General features: G+C 34.8%; 3 protein-coding genes and 1 pseudogene across 6 annotated transcripts; 2 read left to right on the forward strand and 2 right to left on the reverse strand.

The window, feature by feature from the left end:
* Positions 1-56: 56 nt before the first annotated feature.
* On the forward strand, positions 57-12,314 carry LOC101252127 (uncharacterized; annotated as a pseudogene).
* Positions 12,315-12,741: 427 nt separating this feature from the next.
* Positions 12,742-23,581, forward strand: LOC101252444 (uncharacterized). Of its 4 annotated transcripts, XR_002026151.3 has the most exons (13): positions 12,742-13,398; positions 13,478-13,540; positions 13,619-13,792; positions 14,600-14,728; positions 16,209-16,339; positions 17,149-17,235; positions 18,150-18,293; positions 18,576-18,716; positions 18,839-18,895; positions 18,975-19,076; positions 19,268-19,438; positions 19,522-19,598; positions 19,706-23,581. XR_002026151.3 is itself a non-coding variant. In XM_019211045.3 (12 exons), the coding sequence occupies exons 1-11, from the start codon at positions 13,332-13,334 to the stop codon at positions 19,433-19,435; spliced, it is 1,263 nt and encodes a 420-aa protein (XP_019066590.1). In that variant the 5' UTR covers positions 12,742-13,331; the 3' UTR covers positions 19,436-19,438; positions 19,522-23,581. The 4 variants fall into 4 exon arrangements, 1 of the variants encoding a protein (XP_019066590.1); XM_019211045.3 differs by having other exon boundaries at positions 19,522-23,581; XR_011213087.1 differs by lacking the exon at positions 18,975-19,076 and having other exon boundaries at positions 12,744-13,398.
* On the reverse strand, positions 22,282-23,444 carry LOC101259082 (PRA1 family protein F3). The gene has a single exon (XM_004230040.5). It carries the CDS (start codon positions 23,442-23,444, stop codon positions 22,788-22,790), a length of 657 nt encoding a protein of 218 aa, XP_004230088.1. The 3' UTR covers positions 22,282-22,787.
* Positions 23,582-23,813: 232 nt separating the features above from the next.
* Positions 23,814-24,574, reverse strand: PR-P2 (pathogenesis-related protein P2). Its single transcript, NM_001247154.1, has 2 exons — positions 24,285-24,574; positions 23,814-24,174 (listed from the first exon to the last, which is right to left on the reverse strand). The coding sequence occupies exons 1-2, from the start codon at positions 24,549-24,551 to the stop codon at positions 24,010-24,012; spliced, it is 432 nt and encodes a 143-aa protein (NP_001234083.1). The 5' UTR covers positions 24,552-24,574; the 3' UTR covers positions 23,814-24,009.
* Positions 24,575-25,433: the final 859 nt, after the last annotated feature.

The raw sequence follows: 25,433 nt of genomic DNA on the forward strand, positions 1-25,433 counted from the left end.
TATTGTATTGTTTTAGTAGGTATAATGTTTATTGTATCGTTCTTTGTTATTGCATAATGACATACATCAAGTTGAATGATAAATCTATAAGAAATGGATGGTATACGGCAGTACTACCATGAAAAATAGGGTAATAGATGAAATATAATTATTAAAATAGGGTAATAGATTAAATATAATTATTAAAATATATATCACATCTTATATTATAAAAAGAGAATCTTGGGTTCGCCACCATAAATTAAGTTTCTCTTTTAATTTATTTAATCTTAAAATTAGCCTTTCTTTCATCATGAAAAGTTGTGATATTTATAAAAAAAAAATTGATTTTAATGAAGAGTTGTGATTTCTATGAAAAATTATGATTTTCATGAAATGTTATGACCTTTTTGAAGAATTGCAACTTTTCTAAATAGTTGTAACCTTTCTAATAAGATACAATAAATATTTGTTCACACTACCTTTTATAGTTTATATCTCATTTTATAACAACAAATAATATGAACCTCTTTTTTTTCTTTACAATTAAATATGTGTACTTTATTCCTGTTGAGTGACTCAAACACCATTGCTTATGCTACAACTCATGGTATGTATTTTACTATCATTAATTAATGTTTATGTTATTAAGGATAAATAATAAGATGTAACAATTTTTATTTTTCTTTACATAATTAATGTGTTACTGCATAGTTTTATAGATAAGATAATATAGTTCATAATTTTACTTCATTAATTAATGCTTATGTTATTAAGAATAAATGATAGTAAAATGTAATAATTTTCATTTTTTGTTACATAATTAATGTTTGTTACTACATAATCTAGTACGTAAGATAATATAATGTTTAGTTTTAACGAATGATAGGTCTTAAGTATTATTTTATCAATTTTGTGATATTGAATTCCCGCGCAAAGCAAGCATAATTTTACTAGTAATAAATAAAGGCAAAATGAGAAAAAAATGTTAAGGTAATAAAGCGATCATACCAAATCTGATGTTACATAAAATAAGTTTTTCCGTCTTTACCGCGTGACTGATGTAAACAATACGATATAATATAATATAATATAATTTAAGTAATAGTCATCCAAACAAGGTGACGAGGGTAAAGATGTAATTTAATAACAATCCCACCATGTAGTTCCGCCAAATTTTAAGTGCATGTATCTTTTCGGTATATAAAAGATCACAAACTGCTTGCAAAACCCTTCTTCCATTTTTTCTGTGCACAAGTTTCTACCGAAACCCCATAATTCTTCTCTCTGTTTTCAGTCATGGAAGACGAAACCAGAGATTCTCGAGGCTTCTTAATGCTCATCTTGATAAAGGTTTTGATTCTTCCAATTCTTTTTCAAATACTGCAACTGTGTTATTTTAACATATGTATGAATCTTGAAATTGTTTTGAACAGTTAAACAACAGGTTAAGACGTTAATGGAGGCTGCTTGTGCAGGGAATATTAAGATTTTCAAGAGTAAGTTTTCAAATTTCAAGAATTGAAAACACTATTTTCCTTTTTTATTATGGATCTCGGTTGATGGTTGTGAAACAGAATTGGCAAAGGGACTGGATCGTGGGAAAGGGTTGGCTGCTACCGTGGCGTCTGTGAAGGATGGTAAAGAACGAGGGCCGTTGACTTTGCCGCTACGGAAGGACAACTTAAGATGTGCAAGTACTTGGTGGAGGAGTTGAAGATTGATGAAGGTATTTTCTACTATTGTGTTCTTGTTTAGAATACAAAAAAATTGATGCAAAAAAAAATAAAAATACACCTAACTAGAAACAATTGGAAGGCAAGTTCTAGAGGATAGTTGTGAGACCAACAATATTGTATGGGAATGACTATTGAACTTCTGATGCACTCAACTTGTCAAGAAAATGAGTATAGTATAACTGCCGATGTCAAATCAATGTGCAATCACACAAGATTAACACCTCAATTAGATCATGTGAGAAGGACTTTGGTAATGGTTTGACTGTGTCCTTTGCAGGCCTCCAAGTGAACCTATGCAGGTGTGACATTATGATAATTGAAGGTGCTAAAAAGGGACAGGGTAAAACTAAACTAACAGGAGTGGGAAGTGATCTTTTGACTTAAAATAACAAGAGTGGGAAGTTATCTCAAAAGATCTAAAATCTCTAAGAATTAACACGGACTTGGCTAGAATACAAAACAATAGATGCAAATGATACATATAGGTGATTAGTTTGTTGTGATCAAGGCTTTAGTTGTATATTTACATTAAATCTTGGTAATGTCAAGCATATGAATTCAGGGGACCTCAAGTTGTTGAAAACCCTTAACTTGCTTTGAAAGACAATATATTTGCCAATATAGGAATGGTAAACTCAAATACAGCGGAATATATGTAGGATTTATATTTACTGATTCCAACTTGTGAGATTTGAGGCTCTTGTTGACTGATTGATTGATATGTGCTGAAAGTGATATTGCTTTTAATATATATTATTTCTTCATAGGTCAGACTCCTGTTCTTTTGCGCTGCTAGGGAAGGACACACTGCTACTGTCCTGTACCTCATAGAAAAGGGTGCAGATCCTGCAACACCCAGCACCTCAGGGGCAGCTTTGCATAATGTTGCAGGAAATAGTAGGTTGTTCCTCTCTGTTAGTAGAAGTGGTTGAAGCTTCTATATGTGTCAGGGAAAGAGTCCTGGGTTCATATGCATTTAATTGCTGTAACCTTGTAGCTCTTGTACATTGAACTTTTCTATTTAGGGAGTTCCACATTTTTTGATAAAATGTTAGACAAAAAAGTCAATAAATTTTTTAAATTTTTGATCCTTTGATATTAATTGATGGACTTTTCAACCGACATAAGTTGTTTTGGACTAAGGACTATGAAAAGATAAGACTGTGTTGAGAAATGTCATATTATAGAATATGCAATTTTATTTTATTTTTGAAACTGATAACTTTGTATATTCAAAAGACAATGGCCAATATTTACAACTTGAACTTCAAATCCTCTTTATTTTTTACTAAATTGAGTGTAGTAAATCAATTATGGAGATAATATCATTTGAGTATAACTTATTATACCAAAATCATAGTAGCATATGACAATTTAGTTTGAATTCTTGCATACTGTTCTCTATACTATCAAGAGCTCTCTTCCATATTGCCCACTTTATACTAGCTGGGACAATTCTCTGAATTTTTGCATAATTATTCTACATACTATCAAAAGCTCTAGAGTTATATTCCTTCCATATTGCCCACCATATACTAGCTGGGATAATGCTCCGTCTATCTTTTTTATTGGATTTCTTTCCTGGTTCCTCCCAACTCTGGATTGCTTCTGTAATCTTGGCATTCATGGTCCATGACATATCCTTAAGATTCATGAATTATCAATCTCCATAATCAGCAGTGATTTTGCAGTGTAGAAAAAAAATGGTTAACCTAATGTTATTCCCCTGCTCTGTAAGTTGTCTTCAGTTAGTACAACTTCTTTGGCTAATAACCAGACAAAACATGTCACTTTATATGGGATTTTTGACTTCCAGATTCCTCTCCATGGCTGTTGACTTTGAAGCTGATTGGTGTGGAAGTTGTATGCACAACACCTTAAAACTGATTCTCCAATCGCCACAAAATGTCTTGACCCCTTTCCAGTCCATTTAATTGCCCAATGGTGTTGAAAAAACCTACTACCCTTTGAATCTCCTAATTGGTAAAACAATGAGAGAAATCAATCAGCATGTCATGCCTAATTGTTATATTGTTATTTATAGTGGTGTCCTGCATACTGTTATGTGTGTAGCTACATGCATTCTTCAATTTATTATCCTTCTTTACATAGAATGACATTTTATTTTTATTGTCTTTGTTTGCAGGACATATTCAATTGGTTAAATTGTTACTGTCGAAGGGTGTAGACGTTGATTTGCAAAGTGATGCTGGAATACCACTTATGTGGGCTGCAGGTCTCGGCCAAGAAGATGCTGTTAAGGTTTTGCTTGACCGTGCTAACATGAGTACTTTGTTGCCTTTTTAAACCCCTCTTTTCTTAAATCAAAATTACCATTGTTTTAACAATTCTCACTAGACAAAGTGGAAAACAGTTGTATTGTTTTGTAACTGGGAGAGAGGTTATTTTCAAACATCACCACCACCCTTATCCAAACAAATTTCATCCACCCTCCCTCCCTTCAAAAGGCAAAAAGAGTCTAGCCACATTTGAGGAGGCGTCTTGATAAATGATAAAAGTATCCCCTCTCTAACAACTTAAGCTTTTGCCTTCTAGATGAAGTGTTTCCACTACCAAACAAGTCCTTACACTTCTCTTGCACTGATCTATTCAAAAGGTGACCAATTAATAGATGTTGATTCTTTCTTTCTTCTCTTGTTTTATGTACTTTCTACCCTTTGCTAAACAGTGTAGAGTTTCCACTCCTAACTTGCCTAGGCTTCTTTTCTCATCCCCCTCGCCTCTTTCTTTTTCTGTTTTTGATAAGTATTGACTTCACCATTTTCTTCATGCTTCACTTAGTTGTTTGTTAGTGTTGGTGTTGCGAAAAAGAAGTTTTAGTAAAATAGTTAGCTTAGATGTAGTATATAAATTAGCTTTTGTTTGGTGTTCAACTTAAGACAAATTTTTCTTTCACATACAGAACCTGTTATGCATTTCTTACTCGTTAGAGAGAGTGACATAGAAATTTCTATATAAAAGGTATTCAATTTTCTTCAATTTCACCTTTGACCAAAATCGGTTGACCAAATCGGACACGGATCCCACACCCATGTCATGTCGACGCGGGCGCGGCACCAAAACTGAAGAGTCCGAGCAACTTAGATTTCATTTGATGCATTCTTCTCTACTGTTGAGGATGGGTTTGCGGAAGGGGAGTGGGTGGGGGTGAGGATACTCTTTTAGAAATGTTATTTGTATTTGTTCGTATGGTCTAAAGAAAGTTACTTTGTGCAGTTTGATTCTCAAACAGGAGATCAACTGTGGCAGCCAATTCATTTCTTGCGTGGAGCTGTTAGTAAAGGTCAATAAAATTCCATTTTCTCCTTAAAACTGTATATATTCGTTAGATCGTTCTAGTCTATCTATATGTTCTTTAAATTGCTGAATCCAATTGAGCATCTCCAAGAAGTTGTGTTGCAGAAAACATGTGGTGCTGTTGTTTGATGCATTATCATTCTGCACTTTGCTATGTGTTGGAACCATGCAAATTTGTGCTAGATCAAATCACAAGAAACTGCTTTGATCATACGGGAGCCATGTGAAACTTGATTCTAATTCACCTTTCGGCCTTTCCTAAAACACTCAATTTTATTTGTTTTTGGTAGTAAAACACAATTTTATTAACCAAGAGTGAGTTATGTACAAGTATTAAAAAAAAAACTGAAATGGACCCCCATTACAACATATTAACTACCAGCTATCAGACTACAAAACTTGCTACTATTGACTAGCACAATTCAGCTAAATGAATGTTTAATGTGCTTATTTATTTTTGCTTAAAAAATGTGCGTAATCAAATATCACTGGGACTAAAAGTTATATGTTCTACTTTTAAAGTCTATCTTATTTGAGCGTGATTTGTCGAAATGAAGACTTAATCCAAGATGGTCCATTAAGTAAGGCATCCTTTACCTGCTGGAGAATACATTGCTTTACATATTTTTAAAGATGGTTTACTGGTAAAAGCATTAAAATTATATCTAGTGAAGCAATTTTTACATATGCCACACCAAATTGGAAGTGTTGTTTACGGGAACACAAACACCTATTTCACTTTTTTTTTTTTGATGAAGTAAGTAGATTCATTTCAAGGCATCAAGAAGATGCAAGCTATACAAGGATAGATCAATTAAGCTCACAAAAAAAAAAGGATTTGTAGCCAAACACCTATTTTGCTATGAGAATCGTCTTTTTCAATTTTTCCATTTTGCTATGTATTTTGCAATGTTGCTTGGTTAAGTGTGGCATCTGTCTACTTAAGGCTGAACGTCTTTTGTGTTACCAGGCAGGGGCTAATGTCAATATTAAGACTGGTGAAGCAACAAGGTATGGTGAAACAACTCCTTTGCTCATTGCTGCTAATAATGGTAATGCAGAAATTATGTACTGCTTACTACAAGCTGGAGCTGATCCTAATGCTACTGATGAGGTAATTGACAAGAAAATCTAACAAAATATAAATTCTTTGTTGTTTCAATATATTTTGGAAGAAATTTCCAAGGCATCCTTTTCTTTTTTATTGTTGGAAGATGATTCCAAGCAATTTTAAGTTTTATTTTCGTGTGTTTGTTTATCTGCAAGCACATGTGAATCGTATTCCTTACTGTCACTTTCTAGTCTACTTCCCACTTTTCAGATTTGACATGCTCATGCATATTCGGTTTGGGAATATGTTCTTGGACCTAGAGTGAGAACTAATAATCAAAGGGGTCGTTTGGTGTGATGGACAAAGAAAAATAATCCCAGGATAAGTTTTTAGTTCCCCTTAATTCTTTGTTTGGTTATGAAGTGTCACATAACTTATCCCAGGATTGATAATTATGACTAAGATAAGTTATCCCTACTTGTGGGTGGAATACTAATCCCAGGATAACTTATCCGGGATAAAAATGTAAAATAACAAAAACTCCCCCCCCCCCCCCCCCAATATACACCTTCATTTATACATCATTTTTACATGCAACCTTCGCTACTTGTTATTTTTATGATTATTTTTTTAATTAAAAAATTACACTATATAAATATAATTTGTATTTTATGAATATATTATACGTTAATTTATTTGACTAATTCTTATATTTATTTACATTTTGATTTCTCTTAAAAGTATATGTGCTTAAATGAAGTGACATCTACAATTAAATCTTTTTTACTTTAACAAATTTAAGATGAAAGTTTTATTTTTAAGCTAAATAAGATGGATGTTTTATGTTAAAGAACACATGACATAATTATGAGAATGCGTACACAAAAAATATTTAAGATAGATAAGATGATTTTTTTTTTTGTTTAAGAGTGAATAATTAAAGCTTGCAAAGAAAGTACAAAAAACTAAATAAAAATGGAGGGCATTTTTGTAACAAATAGGTTATTCTTAGAAATTATGCCAGTATATAATTTGAATATTACTAACCAAACAGCCAATAAAAAATAATCTGAGCATAACTTTACCCATCATAACTAATCCCACCCAACATAATTTGTCTTTAAACCAAACCACCCCTTTGGGTCACTGGTCAATAATTATGTTGAGAAAAATATTTGACTGCAATACTTGCACATTCTCAAATGTAGTGTCTCTTCATAGAACATGGATCAAATTTAGGTATGTAAATCAACTAACAGATACTAATACAAATTTGAGTAATGAGAAGATGTCTCACCCACAACTTATGATCCTTCATCATGTAGTATATAACAAGAGATTGGAGCTCGTTATGAAGGTATGCATGAGAGATCTGGCACAAAGAAGAAATATCTGGTTGAAACGGGGATTGTCAATCAGAAAACAAATAAAACCAAGATTAGGTGTACGTATTTTACAAATTGTGGTTTCTTAACTACCTTCTATAAGAAATTGTAAACCTGACCATTTTTGTTAGAATATGAATAGGAACATGAATAGTATATAGAATCCGACTTTGATAAAATTGTAATATAGTATCTATTAATAGGATCTGAGTGTAATGATATAGAGATGCAATTCAATAATATTTTTCTCCTATATATTTCACACGGTATCAGAGTTTGAGAATAAAAAAGCTTTCGCTGCTGGTGGGCAGCTATAACCCATACATGTTGCCCATCTAGCCAATGATTATGATAGCAAAAGTTGGGGCAATACTATATGCTGGAAGAAAAATCATGCTGAGAGGACTAACTTGAGAAGCATTTGGGACAAAGAAAGTAGTCACCTGCTTCTTCTCAGTGGCTTCTTAGATTTGATTTGTGTAGCACCGTGCATTTCTTTAGGGACTACTTTCTCATATCTAAATTGCATAGCATCGTGCATCTTTTCGGTGACTACTTTCTCATATCTGATTTGCATAGCACCATGCATCTTTCCGCTAACTAATTTATCATATCTGATACGCTTAGCGTTGTACATCTTTCTTTTAACTACTTTCTCATATCTGAGTTCTGTAGCACCGTATGTCTTTGACTCTTTATGGTGACTCATCAGATCTAATTTGCATAGTTCTGTGTCCTTTCGGTGACTCCTCAGATGGTAGTTACACTTTTCATTAGTGTTGTGCGGAAACTAACACTAAGAGTTACAATGTCTCCCTGCAACCAAACCATAACCGGTGTGCAAGCCTGATCTGGCCAGTTTTTTGGCGGCTTTCTTGTTCAAGGGTCTTCTCCTTTCTTGATTTCAAAAGGATTTGTATATTTTATACCAGATTTCAAGCACTTCCCGGCAATCGTTGCACTGTTTTCGGCAGATCTGAGTTTTCCAACAGTGTTCTCTTTGTTTCAGATTCATTTTATGAATTACTTTGACAGACAACAACAGAATTTTCTCCTCAATGGTATCTTGTAATGTATTTCAGTTTCGTGACTGAAATATTTGAAAAAGAAAGATGAATAACATGAAAAATAGTGATACTTCCTCTCCTGGAAGATCTGAGTTTTCCAATAGTGTTCTTCTCTTTCAGATTCATTCTTACTAAAGGGTTTACTAAGATATTTGGGCTGAATTAAAGTGATACTTTTCTCTCTCGTGGTTGAAATAACATTTCAGAAAGGTTTAGAGGTAAACTGTGACCTTTTTCTTTGGGGTTGTGACAGATCAGCTGGTCCGATCTGGGGTTCAGATAATTTAGCTGAAGAAAGTGCAGATAGTGCTTTGCTTTGCTGCATTCTGTAATGTCTGTGAAGTTATCTTACAGATTACTGTTTGCTGAAGCCTTATGCTCAATTGTCTCATGCCTTCTGCATTCCAGTGAGAACCAACATCTATAGATGTAAGAGCTGGTGTATTATGTGTGATACCTCTACAGATATGACTTGATGGACCTGGGATCTTCTTTTTGTCCTGGTCTACTGTATCTTTGATATAGTAATATCTGATTCATTCTGATCTAAATAAGCCACCCAGTGTCTGTACTTAACATACATTTGTACGGGTTCCCTGGTATTCAGAACTTCAATCATGAACTTTGTTAATTTCTGAGCAGAGTCGCTGGAAATAAAAAATAATTAGCAATTTCTGAGGACTGGTAATTCATACTGAAATTTAACTTTTGCTATCTCTACAGGATGGTAATAAGCCAATACATGTTGCAGCTACAACAGGCAATCGGGCAGCTGTTGAAGCTTTATTGGCCGTCACACCACAGATTCAGAGTGTTCCTGAATGGAGTGTGGATGGAGTCATTGAGTTTATGCAATCTGATTATAGGAGAAAACAGGTACTTAATCTGTCTTTCTGTAAGATAAATGGCTGTTGGTTTTCGTCTGCTGCCTGAACTCAGAGTTGGTTTTAGATATTGGTATTGGCTAGGTAAGCGACTATTTCCTTTCCTTCTCTCCTGCGAACTTCTGCATCCTTTTCATTGTCTAAACTGTGATAATAGCAGGGAAGTATAGAAGCTGGGGGAGAAGAAAACTATGGCGCTATTCTAAGATGTCTACGTACGAGGCTGGAGGATGAATTCAAGGGCTTGAAGCAAGAATGTATTATTCCAAAGAAAGATTTGCCTGAGGTCTGTTATTGGTGATCACTGTTTTCAATTTGTTGTCAAATTGTACATGAGTAGTATTTTTTAATTTGCCTTTTTGTATAATGTCAAGAAAGTGGAATATTATCACAGGCTTCGCTAGTTTTATCCTTGTGATAGTAATCATCTAACAGAAATGAATAAGCTTCTATAGTAAGGATAGTGCTGGCAATTCAGCCCATATTGATGAGATCAATTCATTTAACCCAGATTTATTGAGTAAATATGGGTTTTGGCCTATTTTGAATATCCATAAAAATATGGACAAAATGGGTATCCATATAGATTTAATAACACAATAACAGATCCCTCGGCCTCCAGACCACGCCAAAGACCAGTACCTCTCCCAAAAGTTACCATTTCTCAAGAAGCATAGTTGAGATGAAGAAGCAGAAAAATGTTTTTTTTCCTTCCCTTTTTTTAAAATCTTAAATACTTGAGTAAAATGATATGTAAATTATGATATGGAAGGGGAGGCTGTGTTGTTGGTTATCGTGCATGTATCTACTAACATTTGTTTGGTTAATATGCAGAATCAATCCTTTATTATGTAGGAAGACTAAATAGTTAAGCTTTAATATCAACTTGATAGGCATTTTTATTTTCAGAAAAGAAAAAGGAATTTGATTGAACTTCAGGTATCCAATAACAACAACAGCATGATTTGATAGCTAACAATTAGATAAATTTTAAAGCTTGGTGGAAACCAACATATATGGAATAGTTTTGGATCTTTGTAGTCTCCATAAGAAAGAAGTTTTACAATAGCAGAGACAGATTCAAAATTTTAATTAGATAAGACAGATTCTGTTTTTTTCTTTTTAACATATAAGTTCAAAACTTAATATATATATATATATATAATTTTTTATTTTTATTTTTTCAACATTATTTTTAGATATGTATAGATTTGTGAAGAATGGCAGTGAAGTCTGGTTTGCTGAAAGATTATCTCCATTGTTAAAACTTGTAAGACAGAGCATAGTGTTTTTCATTTGGGTGCTTTCTTTTCTCTTTTTAATTCCTTACTGGGTTTTGGTATGTGTGGGGTGGGGGGTGGGGATCTTGGATTTTTCTTTTCTTTTTTAAACCTCTTTTGTATTATTTCTTGCTCTTTGGGGTTGAAAAAATCTGCAAGATTCTTTAAGGTGTGAATTTTTTATTTTTTTAAAAAAAATTGTACCGATGAAATTTATACATTGGCTTTAGGATATTAAAGTGGGTTGAAACCTTTTTATTCAAGCCATATTGTACCCTTATTTATATGGATGGATTGCAATCCAATCCATTTTTGCTCAACTCCATATCCAATTTGCCACCTCTAAGTTAAGGGTAGTTATGGCACAAAAGTAAACTATTTCTGAAAATGGAACAAAGTGCGTATATATTTTACTTGTGTATATATTATCTTTTGTTCTTGCACTTTTTCTGGTTAATATGATAATACATCTTGTGAAACATGTAGACAACAAAATTGAATTTGCAAGTGCAAATATATGTAGTAAATAACATAATAAACACTGCATCTGGGGGCGTGAAATTAATGTCTTCAAGAAGTCCAATGAACAATGTTGTTGCTTATGGTGCTGACACAGTGATCCTAGGGCTTCAAAATGCATAAAGTTTATCTTATAGTCGTGAAATTATACCAACGATGTGGTTCCAGACTCCTGTTTCAGCTTCCTTCAAATTGCACTGAGTATCAATATCTTTTTATGCGTGTATGGATTAGCTCAGAACCTTGTGTTGGAGAAAAACAGTTTACCAGTTAGTGCTAAACATCTTGCATTGGCATAATTGATTGATTTGTAGGTGACTCCTGAAGCAAAGAAGAAAGCTGCAGACGCAAAGGCAAAGGGAGACGAGGCATTTAAGAGGAATGATTTACCTAGGGCTATAAATGCTTATACACAGGTACCTATTAGGCTTATTGGATTCCTCCTAAATTTCCAGCTCTACCCCTTCCCCAGTAGTTATCCTCTTCCTGATGCAGACTGATAAATAATGTGTGTGTATTGCTGGTACTCTGCAGGCAATCAATTTTGATCCAACTGATGGCACTCTGTTTTCCAATAGAAGTCTTTGTTGGCTCCGCCTGGGGCAAGGTGAATCTGCCTTGGTTGATGCCAAGGCCTGCTGAGGACTTGGACCAGATTGGGCAAAAGGTTGCTATCGGCATGGTGCAGCTCTACGTCTATTGCAGGCATGCCCTTCTTCTCGTGAAGACAAATATTTCTAATGTATTTCATTTTCAGAGGTTTGAAGAGGCAGCCAATGCTTTTTATGAGGGCGTACAGTAAGGAGCTCTTAACTGCTTTCAGGCATGCATGTTGAGACTTGAAGCTCTTCATTTAGCAAATGAGGGCGTACAGATCGACCCTGAAACTCAAATGCGTTCTGGATTCAAGTTTTTCTCATGGCTGTGAGGTACTAATATGATTGCAGGGAAGCTGTTGAGGCTGGTAGAGAATTTCGTGGCACGGGACAAGCATAAGTTAGAAAGCACATCAATTCTGTAGAAAGAACATTTTGATGTTTTGCCTGCCCTCTTGTTGCATCTTCAGCAATTTATACTCACTGTTTTTGTTAATCTCAACTTTGTCCTTCTGCGTTATTTTCCAAAATTTATTTCATTTGTTTTCATGCTTGGGGTTATGCATTTTCGTAATTTTATTTATAAAAAAGCAAAAAAGGAGAAATCATATAATGAAAGGATGATCGAATAAATAAATAAGAACAAAACGAATTTCTCATACAAGTAGTTTTATTAACAACAATGAGAACTTAATAGTAACAACCTACAAAGTTTTTTCCAAAAAAAAAAAAAATTGATTCGATTGCACGCCACCACCTGCACATGTTCAAACCCGTATCAGTCTCGCCCCAATGCCATCCCCAGATTTTGACATGTGAAAAGGAAATGCGCAAATGTCTCAGTGAGGGAAGGTCAAAGGTAGACCGATTAAGTGTTGAAGAGAAGTAATTAGATAAGTTATGTTCCATGTTCAGCTTTAATGAGGATATGACTTTATCTAAGAGAGTGTGAAGGTCGTTGATAAGGTTAGAAGATCGATAGTTAACAGAGTGTTGTCGTACTATTAGCTTGTTCATGTAATATTCGGTTAGGTGATAGTCTAGAGTAGCGTTTGTTGTTTAGGCAATTCATATAGTCTTTGACTTTTGATATATGTTATGTGTAATGTTTAGGTGATCACACTTTGTTGGTGACGTTACAATCATTGAATATTTTTAAAAGTGTTGTTTTTCCTTTCCGGTACTACTTTGATTTGTTTCACCTTGATTAGCAAAAAGAATGCATGTATTAACTCCTTGTTTGGTACACTTTTTTTATGCTATACTCTATCGTGTATTCAGGAGTGTACTACTAATACCATTGATTTCTACGTATTAGTAATGCATATATTTGCGTGGTTAAAGACTCAATTATCAAAAAAAAAAAAACACTTTTATGGAGGATATTTTATACCATTGTAATGCTTTTCCCTGGAGTTTTTGTCATTTTGTGTAACAAACAAACTGCAAAACCGTCGGTCCGTTTTTTCCCCCGTGTTTGAGTTGGTTAGTTTCTGCAAAAAATTCTTCAGTTATGGAAATGGAATACGAAATCGTATGTTTTGATTCATTCTTCCACTTACCTGCTCCTCTCACTGAAGGTTTCGATTCATTCTTCCATTTCTTTTTCCTTTCTTCAAATACTGTAATGGTATTGAATCTTGCAATTGTTTTGAGTAGCTCAAAAACAGGTTTTGGCGTTTCTGGAGTCTGCTTGTGCAGGGGATGTTGAGCTTTTCAAGAGTAGGTTTTTCAATTGAAAACACTATTTTTCCTGTTTTTTTTTTTTTTTAATTTTGATGATTATATTGTGAAACACAGAATTGGCAAAGGGACTGGATCATGATGGGAAAGGGTTGGCCGCTACGGTGGCGGGTGTAAAGGATGCTCAGAAAAGAGGGTCATTGCACTTTGCCGCTGGGGAAGGTAAAATTGACTTGTGCAAGTACTTGGTAGATGATTTGAAGATGGATGTCAATGAAAGAGATAAAGAAGGTATTCACTTTATATTCTAGTTTATTGTTTTCTAATGATGGGTGAGTTGCAAGTTTTGAATAATGTGTATATTTTGTATTGGAAACTATTTTTTGTTTAAGTTTAGTTTTTCAACATTGTGACAATTGGAAGGCAAGTTCTAGGGAGTAGCTGTGAGACCAGCAACATTATATGGGAATGAATATTGAACTTATGATGTGCTGGCTTGTCAACAAAATGAATGTCTTAAAAATGCCGACGCTAAATCAATGTGCAACCATACAAGATTCTAATAAAATTAGAAATAATAACATTATGCAAGTAGTACACATGTGAGAAGGACTTCGGTTATGGTTTGGTTGTGTCCTATGCAGGCCTCCAAATGCACCTATGTAGGTGTGACAATTATGATAATTGAAGGTGCTAAAAAAGGGACAAGGTAAAGCTAAAATAACAAGGGAGAGAGGTCATCTAAATCGATCTTAAATCTTTAAGAATCAACACGGACTTGGCTAGCATACGAAACAATAGATGCAAATGATACACATAGGTGATACTAATTCATGGTGATCAAGGCTTAGTTGTATATTTACATTAAGTCTTGGTAGGACAAGCATATGAATTTTGGGAACCTCAAGTTCTTTAAAACCCTTAATTTGCTTTGAAAGACAATTTGTTCGCCAATATAGGAATGGTAGACTCAAATACAGCAGAATATATGGAGGATTCATTTTACAGATTCTAACTTGTTTGGGATTGAAGCTCTTGTTGATTGATTGATATGAGCTGAAAGTGATATTGCTCTTAATATATATTATTTCTTCGTAGGTGAGACTCCTGTTCTTAATGCTGCTAGGCACGGCCACACTGCTACTGTCCAGTACCTCATAGATAAGGGTGCAGAACCTGCAATACTCAGCACCTCAGGGGCAGCTTTGCATAATGCTGCAAGAAATGGTAGGTTTTTCCTCTTCATCAGGGAAAGAGTCCTGGGTTCATATACATTTAATTACTTTAACCTAGCTCTTGTACAGTTTAGGACAAAACATATAATATATTGGGGCTAAGCTCTGTGGCTTTTAGCCATCCATTGTGAGGAGAAAATGGAAGAACTGATCAAAAGTTACAGCAGATTATCTGAGGGCAGTTGTAAAACCTAAGCAAATCAAGGGAGGAAGAGACCAACATTAACTCTGGAAAGGCAATGCTTCAAGACTTGGATATTATATTCATGCAATGTGTTATAAAGAAGGTTCTTACTGGTTTCTCTTCAACAGTTCTCCAAAAAGTGTACTTCAAAATGGTTTTTCGTCGGTAAACAACATGAAATCCACTAGAATCTGTAGAATTTGTGATTTGAGCAAGTTTTGGAGAGTAAGAACTAAAACCATGATGAATGATCAAAGTTCTTATCTTAAGCAAATAAACGCAGAAAAGGTAACCAAATAAGGTTATAATTAGCAGTAAGAAGCAGAGATGGATAGGGTGGGATGGGGTCTGTTTTCTATTTGCTGCATTGTTTTCAGGTGACTTTTCTACTTTCAGCTGTTGAAAACCTAACTTTGGCTTCTGTTTTGCTGGAAATGTTATGCTAAATTGTCAAACTAAATTTGTAGAGACTTGAATTCCCTGAACATTTGGTCTTTCTTGCTTCATTCGTCTTTTCTTTCTGACGATGCTATATCTTATTTTTCCTCAATCAATGACTTGAAATGACCCTAGATTACTAGAGCTTCAAAGAACTGTAATGCAAATATGTATTCTGCTATTGTAATTTAAGCAGGATTGGATGATCATGTCAATAAAAATGTAGTAAGAAAGCTGACTGATTTTCATTCAAGTTAGAATGTAGTCAAAATTTCTGTGTCTCCTTTTTTTGTTTGTCTCTACTGATAAAATCGTATCATGAACATGAAGAAGATCCATCTAAGTTAACTCGATGACAAAAGAATGGTGGAAGACCATCCTAACATGCATTTGGTGGGCCATATGGAAGAAAGGAAAGCTAGATGTTTCGAAGGGCAGTGCCCCATAGATTTTTTTTTTCATTAGAGTGCTTCCATAGCTACTTCATTCTCAGTGCCTTACTCTTCCAAGTAATATGAATGTGAATGCGGTATAATGAACATAAGCACATGAAAGAAACACCACAAGTGAAAATTTATTTGCAGGTTTATTTTTCTTTGCTGATACATAATCTGAATTGAGAATCTAATCATGTTCTAATGGATATCAGTGGTTGAGATCTTAGTGTCGGCTTTTAATTCTTTATTGGTAAAGCAATGAGAGAAATCAATCAACATGTCACGCTTTATTCCTATATTATTATTTATAATGGTGTCCTGCATACACATGTGTGTGGCTACATGCATTTTTCTATTTATCATCCTTCTTTACATAGAATGACATTTTATTATTCATTATCTTTTTTCTGCAGGACATATTGAATTGGTTAAATTCTTTCTGTCGATAGGTGTAGACATTGATTTGCAAAGTGATGTTGGCACACCACTTATGTGGGCTGTAGGTCACAGACAGAAAGATGTTGTTAAGGTTTTGCTGGCCAATGTGAGTGCTTTGTTACCTATTAAACCCCTCTTTTCTCGAATCAAAATTACCAGTCATTGTTTAACAATTCTCTCTAGACAAAGTGGAAAGCAGTTGTGTGGTTCAAGTGTTCCCTATCTAATAACTTAAAGCTTCCTAGAGGGTTACTCAGTTAATCGTTGTTTCATAACATCACCATCATCCTTATTAAAAAAAAGATTCATCCTATTCAGCAACTTAAGGTTTTTTCTTTTAGACGAAGTGGTTCCACAACCAAACAAGGTCCTTACACACTTTTGTTGCGCTGGTGTATTCAAACTCTTAGTTCATGTAATTTCTTCCCTTTGCCAAACAGTGCAGAGTTCTGTCTCCCAGCCTGTACATGCTTCTTTTCTCACCCCACCCACCTTCCCTCTTACTTTTACTGTTTTTGGTATGTATTGACTTCATCTTTTTCTTAATGCTTTTCAGTTTCAAAATAGTTGTTTGTTAGTGTTTGTTTTGCGAAAAAGAAGTTAGCTTAGATATAGTATATAAATTAACTTTTCATTGGTTACTCGACTTATATTTTTTCTTTAACTTAAGATGATTTTCTCAGCTTTTTTTACATTTGCATTTCTTACTCGTTAGAGAGGGCACATTTTGATAATGTGTGGAAAAAGTCAAGTTTTTCTGGGTTGTATTTTTTTCTCACTTTGATGCATTTTTCTGTACTGTTTTGAGGATGGGTTTGCAGAAGGGGGTGGAGGTGGGGGCAGGGCGAAAATACTCTTTTAGGAAGTGTTATTTTCATTTGTTATATATGGGTTTAAAAAAGTTACTTTGTGCAGTTTAATCAAGTAGGAGATGATGGTATGTCTCCTCTGCAAGCAGCTGTGGCAGTCGATTCTTTTCCTTGCGTGGAACTGTTGGTAAAGGTTAATAAAATTCCATTTTCTCCTTAAAACTGTATATATGCATTAGATTGTTCTACTCTTTCACTGTATGTACTTTAAATTGCTGAATCCAATTGAGCATCCCCAAGAAGTTGTGTTGCAGAAAACATATGGTGCTGTTGTTTGATGCATTATCATTCTGCCTTTGCTATGTTTTGGAACCATGAAAAATTTGTGCTAGATCAAATCACAAGAAACTGCTCTGATCATTCGGGAGCCATGTGAACTTGATTCTGTTAGAGCTTTAATGGAACTCACAATTTTATTTTTTTGGTAATAAACAATAGTATCAACCAGCTACCAGACCAAAAAACTTGCTATTGTCGACTAGCCTATAATACCAACAAAAAGAATCCTCTATGGATAGAAGTTTAGCTGCTCGAATCTTTGTACTAGTCTGCTCTTTCGTTATGCTCCTTATAGTAGCCTCCCAGTGACTTTCTTTTGTTGCTGGAAGATCCTATAGTTTCTTTCGAACTGCAAGTGTCATACTATAAACTTCTGTAAAATTGCTTCTTCCTCTAGCATGCGCAGTAGCCCGTTGTAATTACTGAGGCCGTCATCCTCCATGTTGCATATATTTCATTGATTATCTTTCAATTTTCTCTTTTTTTGTTTCTGAGGTGTAGGAGAGGGTTTGCTTTAGGAGCTTTATGTATGGAATTCACCAAAGCTTGAGGCATGTCAGAAACTGTTTTTAGAAAGATATTTCACCAGATATTGGTGTATTCCTGGTATTCAACAAGCTCTTCTAGGATAAAACTAAGAGTCAGAAACTAACAAGATTCTTTTAAGATAAAATCATAATAGAATATAGAATGAAAGATTTCTCTTAGAAATAGATTGATCTCATCATCATCTGTCAACTTAAGGCTTGACTTCTTTTGTGCTACCAGGCAGGGGCTAATGTCAATGTTATGACTGGCGAAGGAATGTGGTGTGGTGAAATGACTCCTTTGCTCGTTGCTGCTCGTAAAGGCAATGCAGAAAGTGTTAAATGCTTATTACAAGCTGGAGCTGATCCTAATTTCACTGATCAGGTAATTGAAAAGAAAATCTAACATAAAAAATCTAATTTCTTTGTTGTTTGAATATATTTTGGAAGAAATTTCCAAGGAATTTTACTTCTTTCAATTGTTGGAAAGATGATTCCAAACAATTTTAAGTTTTATTTTCGTGTGTTCTGTTTATTGAATCGTAAACACACAACTTCAATCAATGAACTTCTGTAAATTTCTGAGCAAAGTCGCGGAAAAAAGTCAATTAGCAATTTTTGAGGACAGTTAATTGATATCGAAAAATAACTTTTGGTATCTCTACAGGATGGTTACAAGCCAATACATTATGCAGCTAGAAGTGACAGTCGGGAGTGTGTTGAAGCTCTATTGACCGTCACATCAGATACTTGGGGTGTTTGCGAATGGACTGTGGATGGAGTTATTGAATTTATGAAATCTGAACAGGTACTTAATTTGTCTTTCTGTGAGATGATTGCTGCTGGTTTTATATATTGGTGACTATTTCCTTTCCTTCTCTCCTGCAAACTTCTGCTTTGTTTTCATTGTCTAAACTGTGATAATAGCAGGGATTAACAGAAGCTGGCAGGCAAGCAAACAAGCGCCCTAAGAAAGATTTACCGGAGGTCTGTTACTAGTGGTCAATGTTTTCGATTTTATGTGCTAAATATATATCTTGAATCGGCATGATTGATTCGTTTATAGCTGAGTCCTGAAGCAAAGAAAAAAGCTGCAGATGCAAAGGCTAAGGGAGACGAGGCATTTGACAGGAAGGATTTTGCTGCGGCTAAAGATGCTTATACACTGGTTACCTATAAGGCTTATTGAATTCTTCCTGTATTCCCAACTCCACCCCTTCCACAGTAAAATACCTGCAAAAGGGAAAAATAAAGAAGATAATGATGAGATGAAGTAGTTGTCCTCTTAATGGTGCAAGTAATTAATAATGTGTATGCTTTAGTTACTGAGCTCACTTTGTGTTTGCTGATACTCTGCAGGCAATCAGTTATGATCCAACTGATGGCACTCTGTTTTCCGGTAGAAGTGATTGTTGGTTCCACCTGGGGCAAGGTGAATCTGCCTTAACTGATGCCAAGGCCTGCAAAAGACTTGGACAAGATTTGGCAAAGGCTTATTATCGGGAAGGTGCAGCTCTACGTCTATAGAAGGCATGCCCCCCTTCCTCTCCTGGCATCAAATTTTGCCAACTTATATACCTATGTGTTCTGATATTCTAATATTTCATTCTCAGAGGTTTGAAGAGGCAGCCAATGCTTTCTATAGGGGCATCCAGATCGACCCTAATGATGAGCTCATAACAGCTTTACAGTATGCTTGTTGAGACTCTAAGTTGTTTTGTTTAGCAACTGGAGATGATATATATCTCTAGCATCAAAGAACCTTATTCTAATGCAGTAGTTTCTATATGATTGCAGGGATGCTGTTGCTGAGAGGGATGCTGAGACTGCTAAAGAAATTCACGACATGGGACTAGAATTAAGTTGTGTCCTACAAGAGTTAGGAAGCACATAAGGACAGAACCAAGTAGCCACTTCTTTTGCCCTTTTCTTTGGTAGTTGTATTTTGATGGTTTGCTCTCTAGTGATTTGTTCTGCTGCAATTTATAGACTTACTATTTTTGTTAATCTCAACTTTTCCCTCTTGCCTAATTTTTCAAAATTTATTTTGTTTATTTTTTCTAATCGGTGGACCATACTTGGGGTTATATTATTAAGTACAGAACTTCTAAAAATTATCTGTAAAATATTTAAGATGTACACTCTAAACAGAAAGGTAAAGATGAGCAAAATAATATAGCACAACTATTCGTAACTATTCAATACAGAAGATTGTTATTGCAACAAGTGAAAACATTTATGCAGGGAAAAATTAAATGTATAAAATACAGCCACAGGAGCTATAACGACAGTTAAAATAGTCTTCGAATACAGCAACGTAATGTCAGGGGAATTATATTTCATTTGGACATTAACACTTTTCACAAGCTCAACACAAACGGAGCAGGATTTGAACAAGGTTACCTTAATGTCAAGTAGCAGATTGATGATTGTTGTGACAATGTGAATATTCCTCTGCTATCTGCAGTCGAACAAGATACTGGCAACCTGTACAGTATGACATCTGATTGTGCAAAACTAAAGATCACTGACAGATTTTAGAGAATATGATACATGCTTGAACATAGAAACAACAGCTAGTGTAACTGCGAAAAGTTTAGGTGCACAGAGTGATGACTTGTCAAACGTGAGACAATATCTAACTTAAGACTTCAATGATCCTTAATGAAAAAGATCCATTCTTCATGAAAATTCATTCCTGCAAACTAGGACTTACTTCAAAAGAGATATTAAAGCAGATTATCAGGAAAACTGGAACAATCTGCAACTTGCAATTCATCGAACAAGTTGTTAGGAAAATGTCAGAAGGCACTGGCAACCAAAATAGCTACTGAAGAGTCATGATACTGATAGAGAGTCCTGGAAACGAGGTCTGCTATCACCAGACAGTACCAAAAGAGATAAAAGAAATCAGTACAGTACCACCAGTACGATCACCGAAAATAAGCAAAGTATGAATGGAACAGTCACCAGAATTAGGAAGGTTGCTGCCGGAATTGTCAGGTAAGATAATAAAAAGAAACAAAAAGGTTCAATCGGACGGACAACTGACATAACACCTTCCCGGTAAAGCATACGCTAGAGCCTTCAACTAAATCCAGATCGCACTGCCAGGCCCATTCGAGGTGGCGCTCCCAAGAAATCCTCCATACCCAGGGCTCAAAACCGAGGCCTCTGGTAGTATTGATTTGATAAAGCCACGCGGACATTAACGCTCTACATTTTAGTATATTCTCAGAAAAACATTCAATTCAATTCAGTATCTCGCTTTGAGTATATCATTGTTCTTCCTCTTTAGTCTTGTCTCTCAATTGGATAGAACTAAGCAGATATTTGATCATGTCAACCAACGTAGTATACATGAAGTAAATGTTCTTTCTGAGGAATTATACATCAATTAAACATGACATTAAGGTACAAATCAAGAACGTAACAGAAGATGATAACTTTTATAAAATTGCCCTCTTCCAAACTGATATCCTCAGAATATGGAGTATCAAAAAAAAAAAATTTGTGGCTAGACATTGGTACTTGCTTTGACACACCAAAGTTCAGATGTAATTCAGGTAAAAACATGAATATATATGTAATTGGTCTTCCCTTGATCATGGGACATACATATGCACTGTCATATTAGCATAAACAGCAAAAGGATTAGATTTCTTTCTTAAAGTAATAGTAAGTCAGCTACCTCCAAGCGTGATTAGCTTAAACACAAAGTTACAAAGAAAGAAGGTTAACAACACTTGAGAATGCTACCGTAACAAGAAATTTCCCTAGTTTGTTGTATATGCCTTGGAAATTTCAGCTATAAGCTATCAGCTCTATAATTTTTTTGACAAGGATCTGTTAAAAGGAAACAGTAGCATGTTAAAAAATAAATCCAGTTAAAGTTGCTAACTCCAATGACAACCAGATTTTATCTACGTGATCACACAGCCATGAGAAAGAGCGATTCCACCTTACTCCTTTGAAGGTTATGCATGAGCCTTCATAGCTGAATTCCAGCACTGGAATCGCTCTGATAGGTGTTAACAGTTACGGAAGAACACTACTTATAATACATTGCTGGCAAGCGGAACGAAAAAGGGCAAGAGAAAAAGAGAGATAAGGAACAAAATATCAGAAACAAAGTAAAAGGCAAAACAATTCATCTATTGTATAGCAAATCACACACCTAACTCTGCAAACACAATGCCAACTGGTACAACATTAAGCTACTAGATTAGATTATGAACTAGCTATGCATAAATGAACAGTAAGATAAAAGCCTGAGAAATTCAAACAGATGGAAAGATGGATAACGATGTGAACATGAAGCAACAAGGAGCTGAGATAACAGCTTGAGAAGAGGGTAAAACTAGAGATCATGCTTTTTTGCATTCACAATTGCTGATTTTATTCATCCAAACAACAGAACACTTGGAACCAAATAAATGAAAAAATGTGACTCTTTTCTTACGGATAGGCAATAAAAAAATTGTACAAATTGACCTAAAGATTACTTAATGAATACATAGATTCAGCAAAAACTAGCCAAATTTTTAATTGATTACAATGGCAGCACTTTGATCGACCCTCATTTGCATCATAATCAAATCAAAGTAACAATCCCAATTCATAGCCCCTATCCTACTTAAACTCGAAAACAGTGTTGAGGCAAAAAGAATCACCTTTAACGATCTTTAGGCAGACAGACACCTCGAAGCAACAAATCTGCTCTAAAATTAGAAATGTTCACCCAAACTCAGCCCAGAAATAAGCCAAATTATCAACAAAAGATCTCCAGCATTTCGCCAATGAAATCCAAGAACAATTAACAAAATCTGTTCTTTCAAATTACCCACATAATTTGAAGATGCAACAAATCAAAAATCCACTACCTATAACTAGGCCTGATTTGTTCCTCACTGACAACCGAAAGCAACCCACCTTCCGCAGCCTCATTCTCATCCAAGAACAAATCCTCAGTTCCCCTTAACGCCCCATGGATTCCCAAAACGAAAAACCCAATAATCAAAGCAACCAAAACATTGAGACCCACGTGAGTAAGCGCCAAGGCAACAACAGTAACCAACCCTAACCCAACCAAAACAAGCCGATCATCCAATTGGGTTCCCGAAATCACAATCGCTTCTTCACGGAAATAGTAAAACCAAGCTACAGAAATAGCCAAGAAGACAATCATAGAGATAGGGTGGTAGACAAGGCTGATGAATAGAATAACAAGGATTATCATAGCGTAATTGACACGGAAATAATTAAGGTTCCTCCTCACCCGGGTAATCGCTTCAGAATAGTTATACGGAAGAGACATAATGTTGTAGTCAAAGAACACACGCCATGAACGACGTGTTGCCGGGTCGGATCTAGTGACCGTCGACGTCCGCACCGGCGGTTGTGGTTGTGGTTGTGGTGGTCGTGGTAACGGTGGACGAGGTGGTTTTCTTGCGGAATGAGGTGTGGTTTGTGGTGATGCTGGTGGGGTTGAAGTTGGAAGGGTACCATAATTGGACAAATTTGCAGAAATTGCCATGAATTAGTATTGGAGGGGAGAAGAAGGATTCAGATGATCAATGTTAGATTCAGATTATTCTCCTCCTTGTTCATTAATTTCTTCTCCCCTTTTATACCTTTAAGAAATTGGAAGCTTCAACAATGGAGGTGGAAGACAGCTTGAGAGAATGAATTGTCCTCCTGCTTTATAACCATGACAGCCATGACCATGACTACGGCCAACATGTACCAACTGATGTCCATCATTAATTTGTCACTTGGATCACTAATTAGTTCTATGTTTCAAAAAAGAATTTATTTATTTTCCTATCAACTCACGCTATTCAAAAGTCATTTTTATTTTTTTAATAATTGAATCGCCACAAAGTAAATTATAGTCGAAATACATGATAATAATAATAAGATTTATTTCATTAATCGTGAAGGATATACAAAATACATGTAGAACTTTTATATATGAGTAGTATTAAAAGTTAGCTCGATTTCTTTTACTAACTTTAAGATAGTACGTACTATGAAATCAATTTAGATCGTGATTTATTATTTTATTATAGTAATGATGATATATGACACTTTTTTTAAGTTTAGCAGTTGACAAATTCATAGTTAACATTAAGGTTTCCCCTCTGATAGCCCAATCCATTAGTGTCCAATCGGTTGAAAACGTTTACATCCAAATCAAGCCCTCCATTTCTGCATTGATCTACTATTCTCACTGTTTCTTGTGTTCCTGTTCCTGTGTTGGTCACCTGTAGTAGTCATTTCGAAGATCGAAAATATTATATACAAAATATAATTAGCATCAATTTTTGAAAAAACACTTGTATAGACTATAAGATAGCGTAAAATTAAGCATTACCCTCAAGCATCTACCGCATGAAGCTTGGCCCGTAGGTCCAGCTGGACCGCAAAAAGCGGTCCAGCCATACCTCCGGCGCCACTCCAGAGGCTTGTCAGCATCCCAGGTAGCGCAGTAAACGCTAGCAGTTCTTAAATCCCAGTTTATGTTTTGCGGATTGTACAAATGATACGTTGCCCTAACGTTCGTAGCGCTTTGCGCTGCGGCCACCGCCATCATCATGTTGATGACAAAAAATGCTACACACAACTTGTTAACTCTCTCCATAAATATTGTAATTTTTTAATTTCTTGTGAGGTTTATGTGAAATGGTGAAGGATAAATAGGTGTTATTTATAGGGACACTAGCTAGTTAAATTAGTGTGGAAAAATAATAGACATAACATTGGAAAAGTCATTGCTATTAATTTCATGTAGGAGTTGTGAAAGACTGGAACTCTCAATGACTCATATTCTCTAAATTAATTTTCCATTTCTAAATTAATCATGAAGATGTACAATTAATTGAAACTTTGAAAAGAAAAGAAAAAAGGCTTTAATATATATCAATTTGACCGATTCAATATGAGTTATGGACTTATACTAATTAGACATGTGGAAAACAAAATGAAATTTAAGAAATTAAATCCATGAATTGCGCAAATTTTACTATTCAATATATTCATGCTATCATATAGAAGAAAGTAGAAAAATCTAATTAAATGACGTTAATATTTATCAGAATATTAGAAAATCAATTTTTTTTTACTATTTATTCTAGTCCTACCTACCATTTGATTTGTCAAATGATGTCTAAAAATTGGCAAAATTGTTTGTTAGCTATCGTTTGGCCATAAATTTTTAAATATTTTTGGAAAGTTATTTTATGTAAAGTTTCATCATGTGTTTAGTCATATATTTTGAAAAAAATATTTGATTTCAAAAGAAAAATGATTTATAGCTACAAGTTCTAAAAATGATTGAAATGCTCATAAGTTTAGTATTATAATTTTATAATGAAATCCGTGAAAAGTCATAACAACGAACATAATTAATATGAATTTGTAAAAAGAGGAAGAAGACAAAAGGAAAATACCATTGATTTGTATACCAAAAACTACTATTACTACTTGTAATTGGAGGTGTCATTGGATAGCAAACTCGGATAAA

The sequence above is a fragment of the Solanum lycopersicum genome, chromosome 1 (genome assembly GCF_036512215.1).
Source record: "Solanum lycopersicum chromosome 1, SLM_r2.1".
Lineage (NCBI taxonomy): Eukaryota > Viridiplantae > Streptophyta > Magnoliopsida > Solanales > Solanaceae > Solanum > Solanum lycopersicum.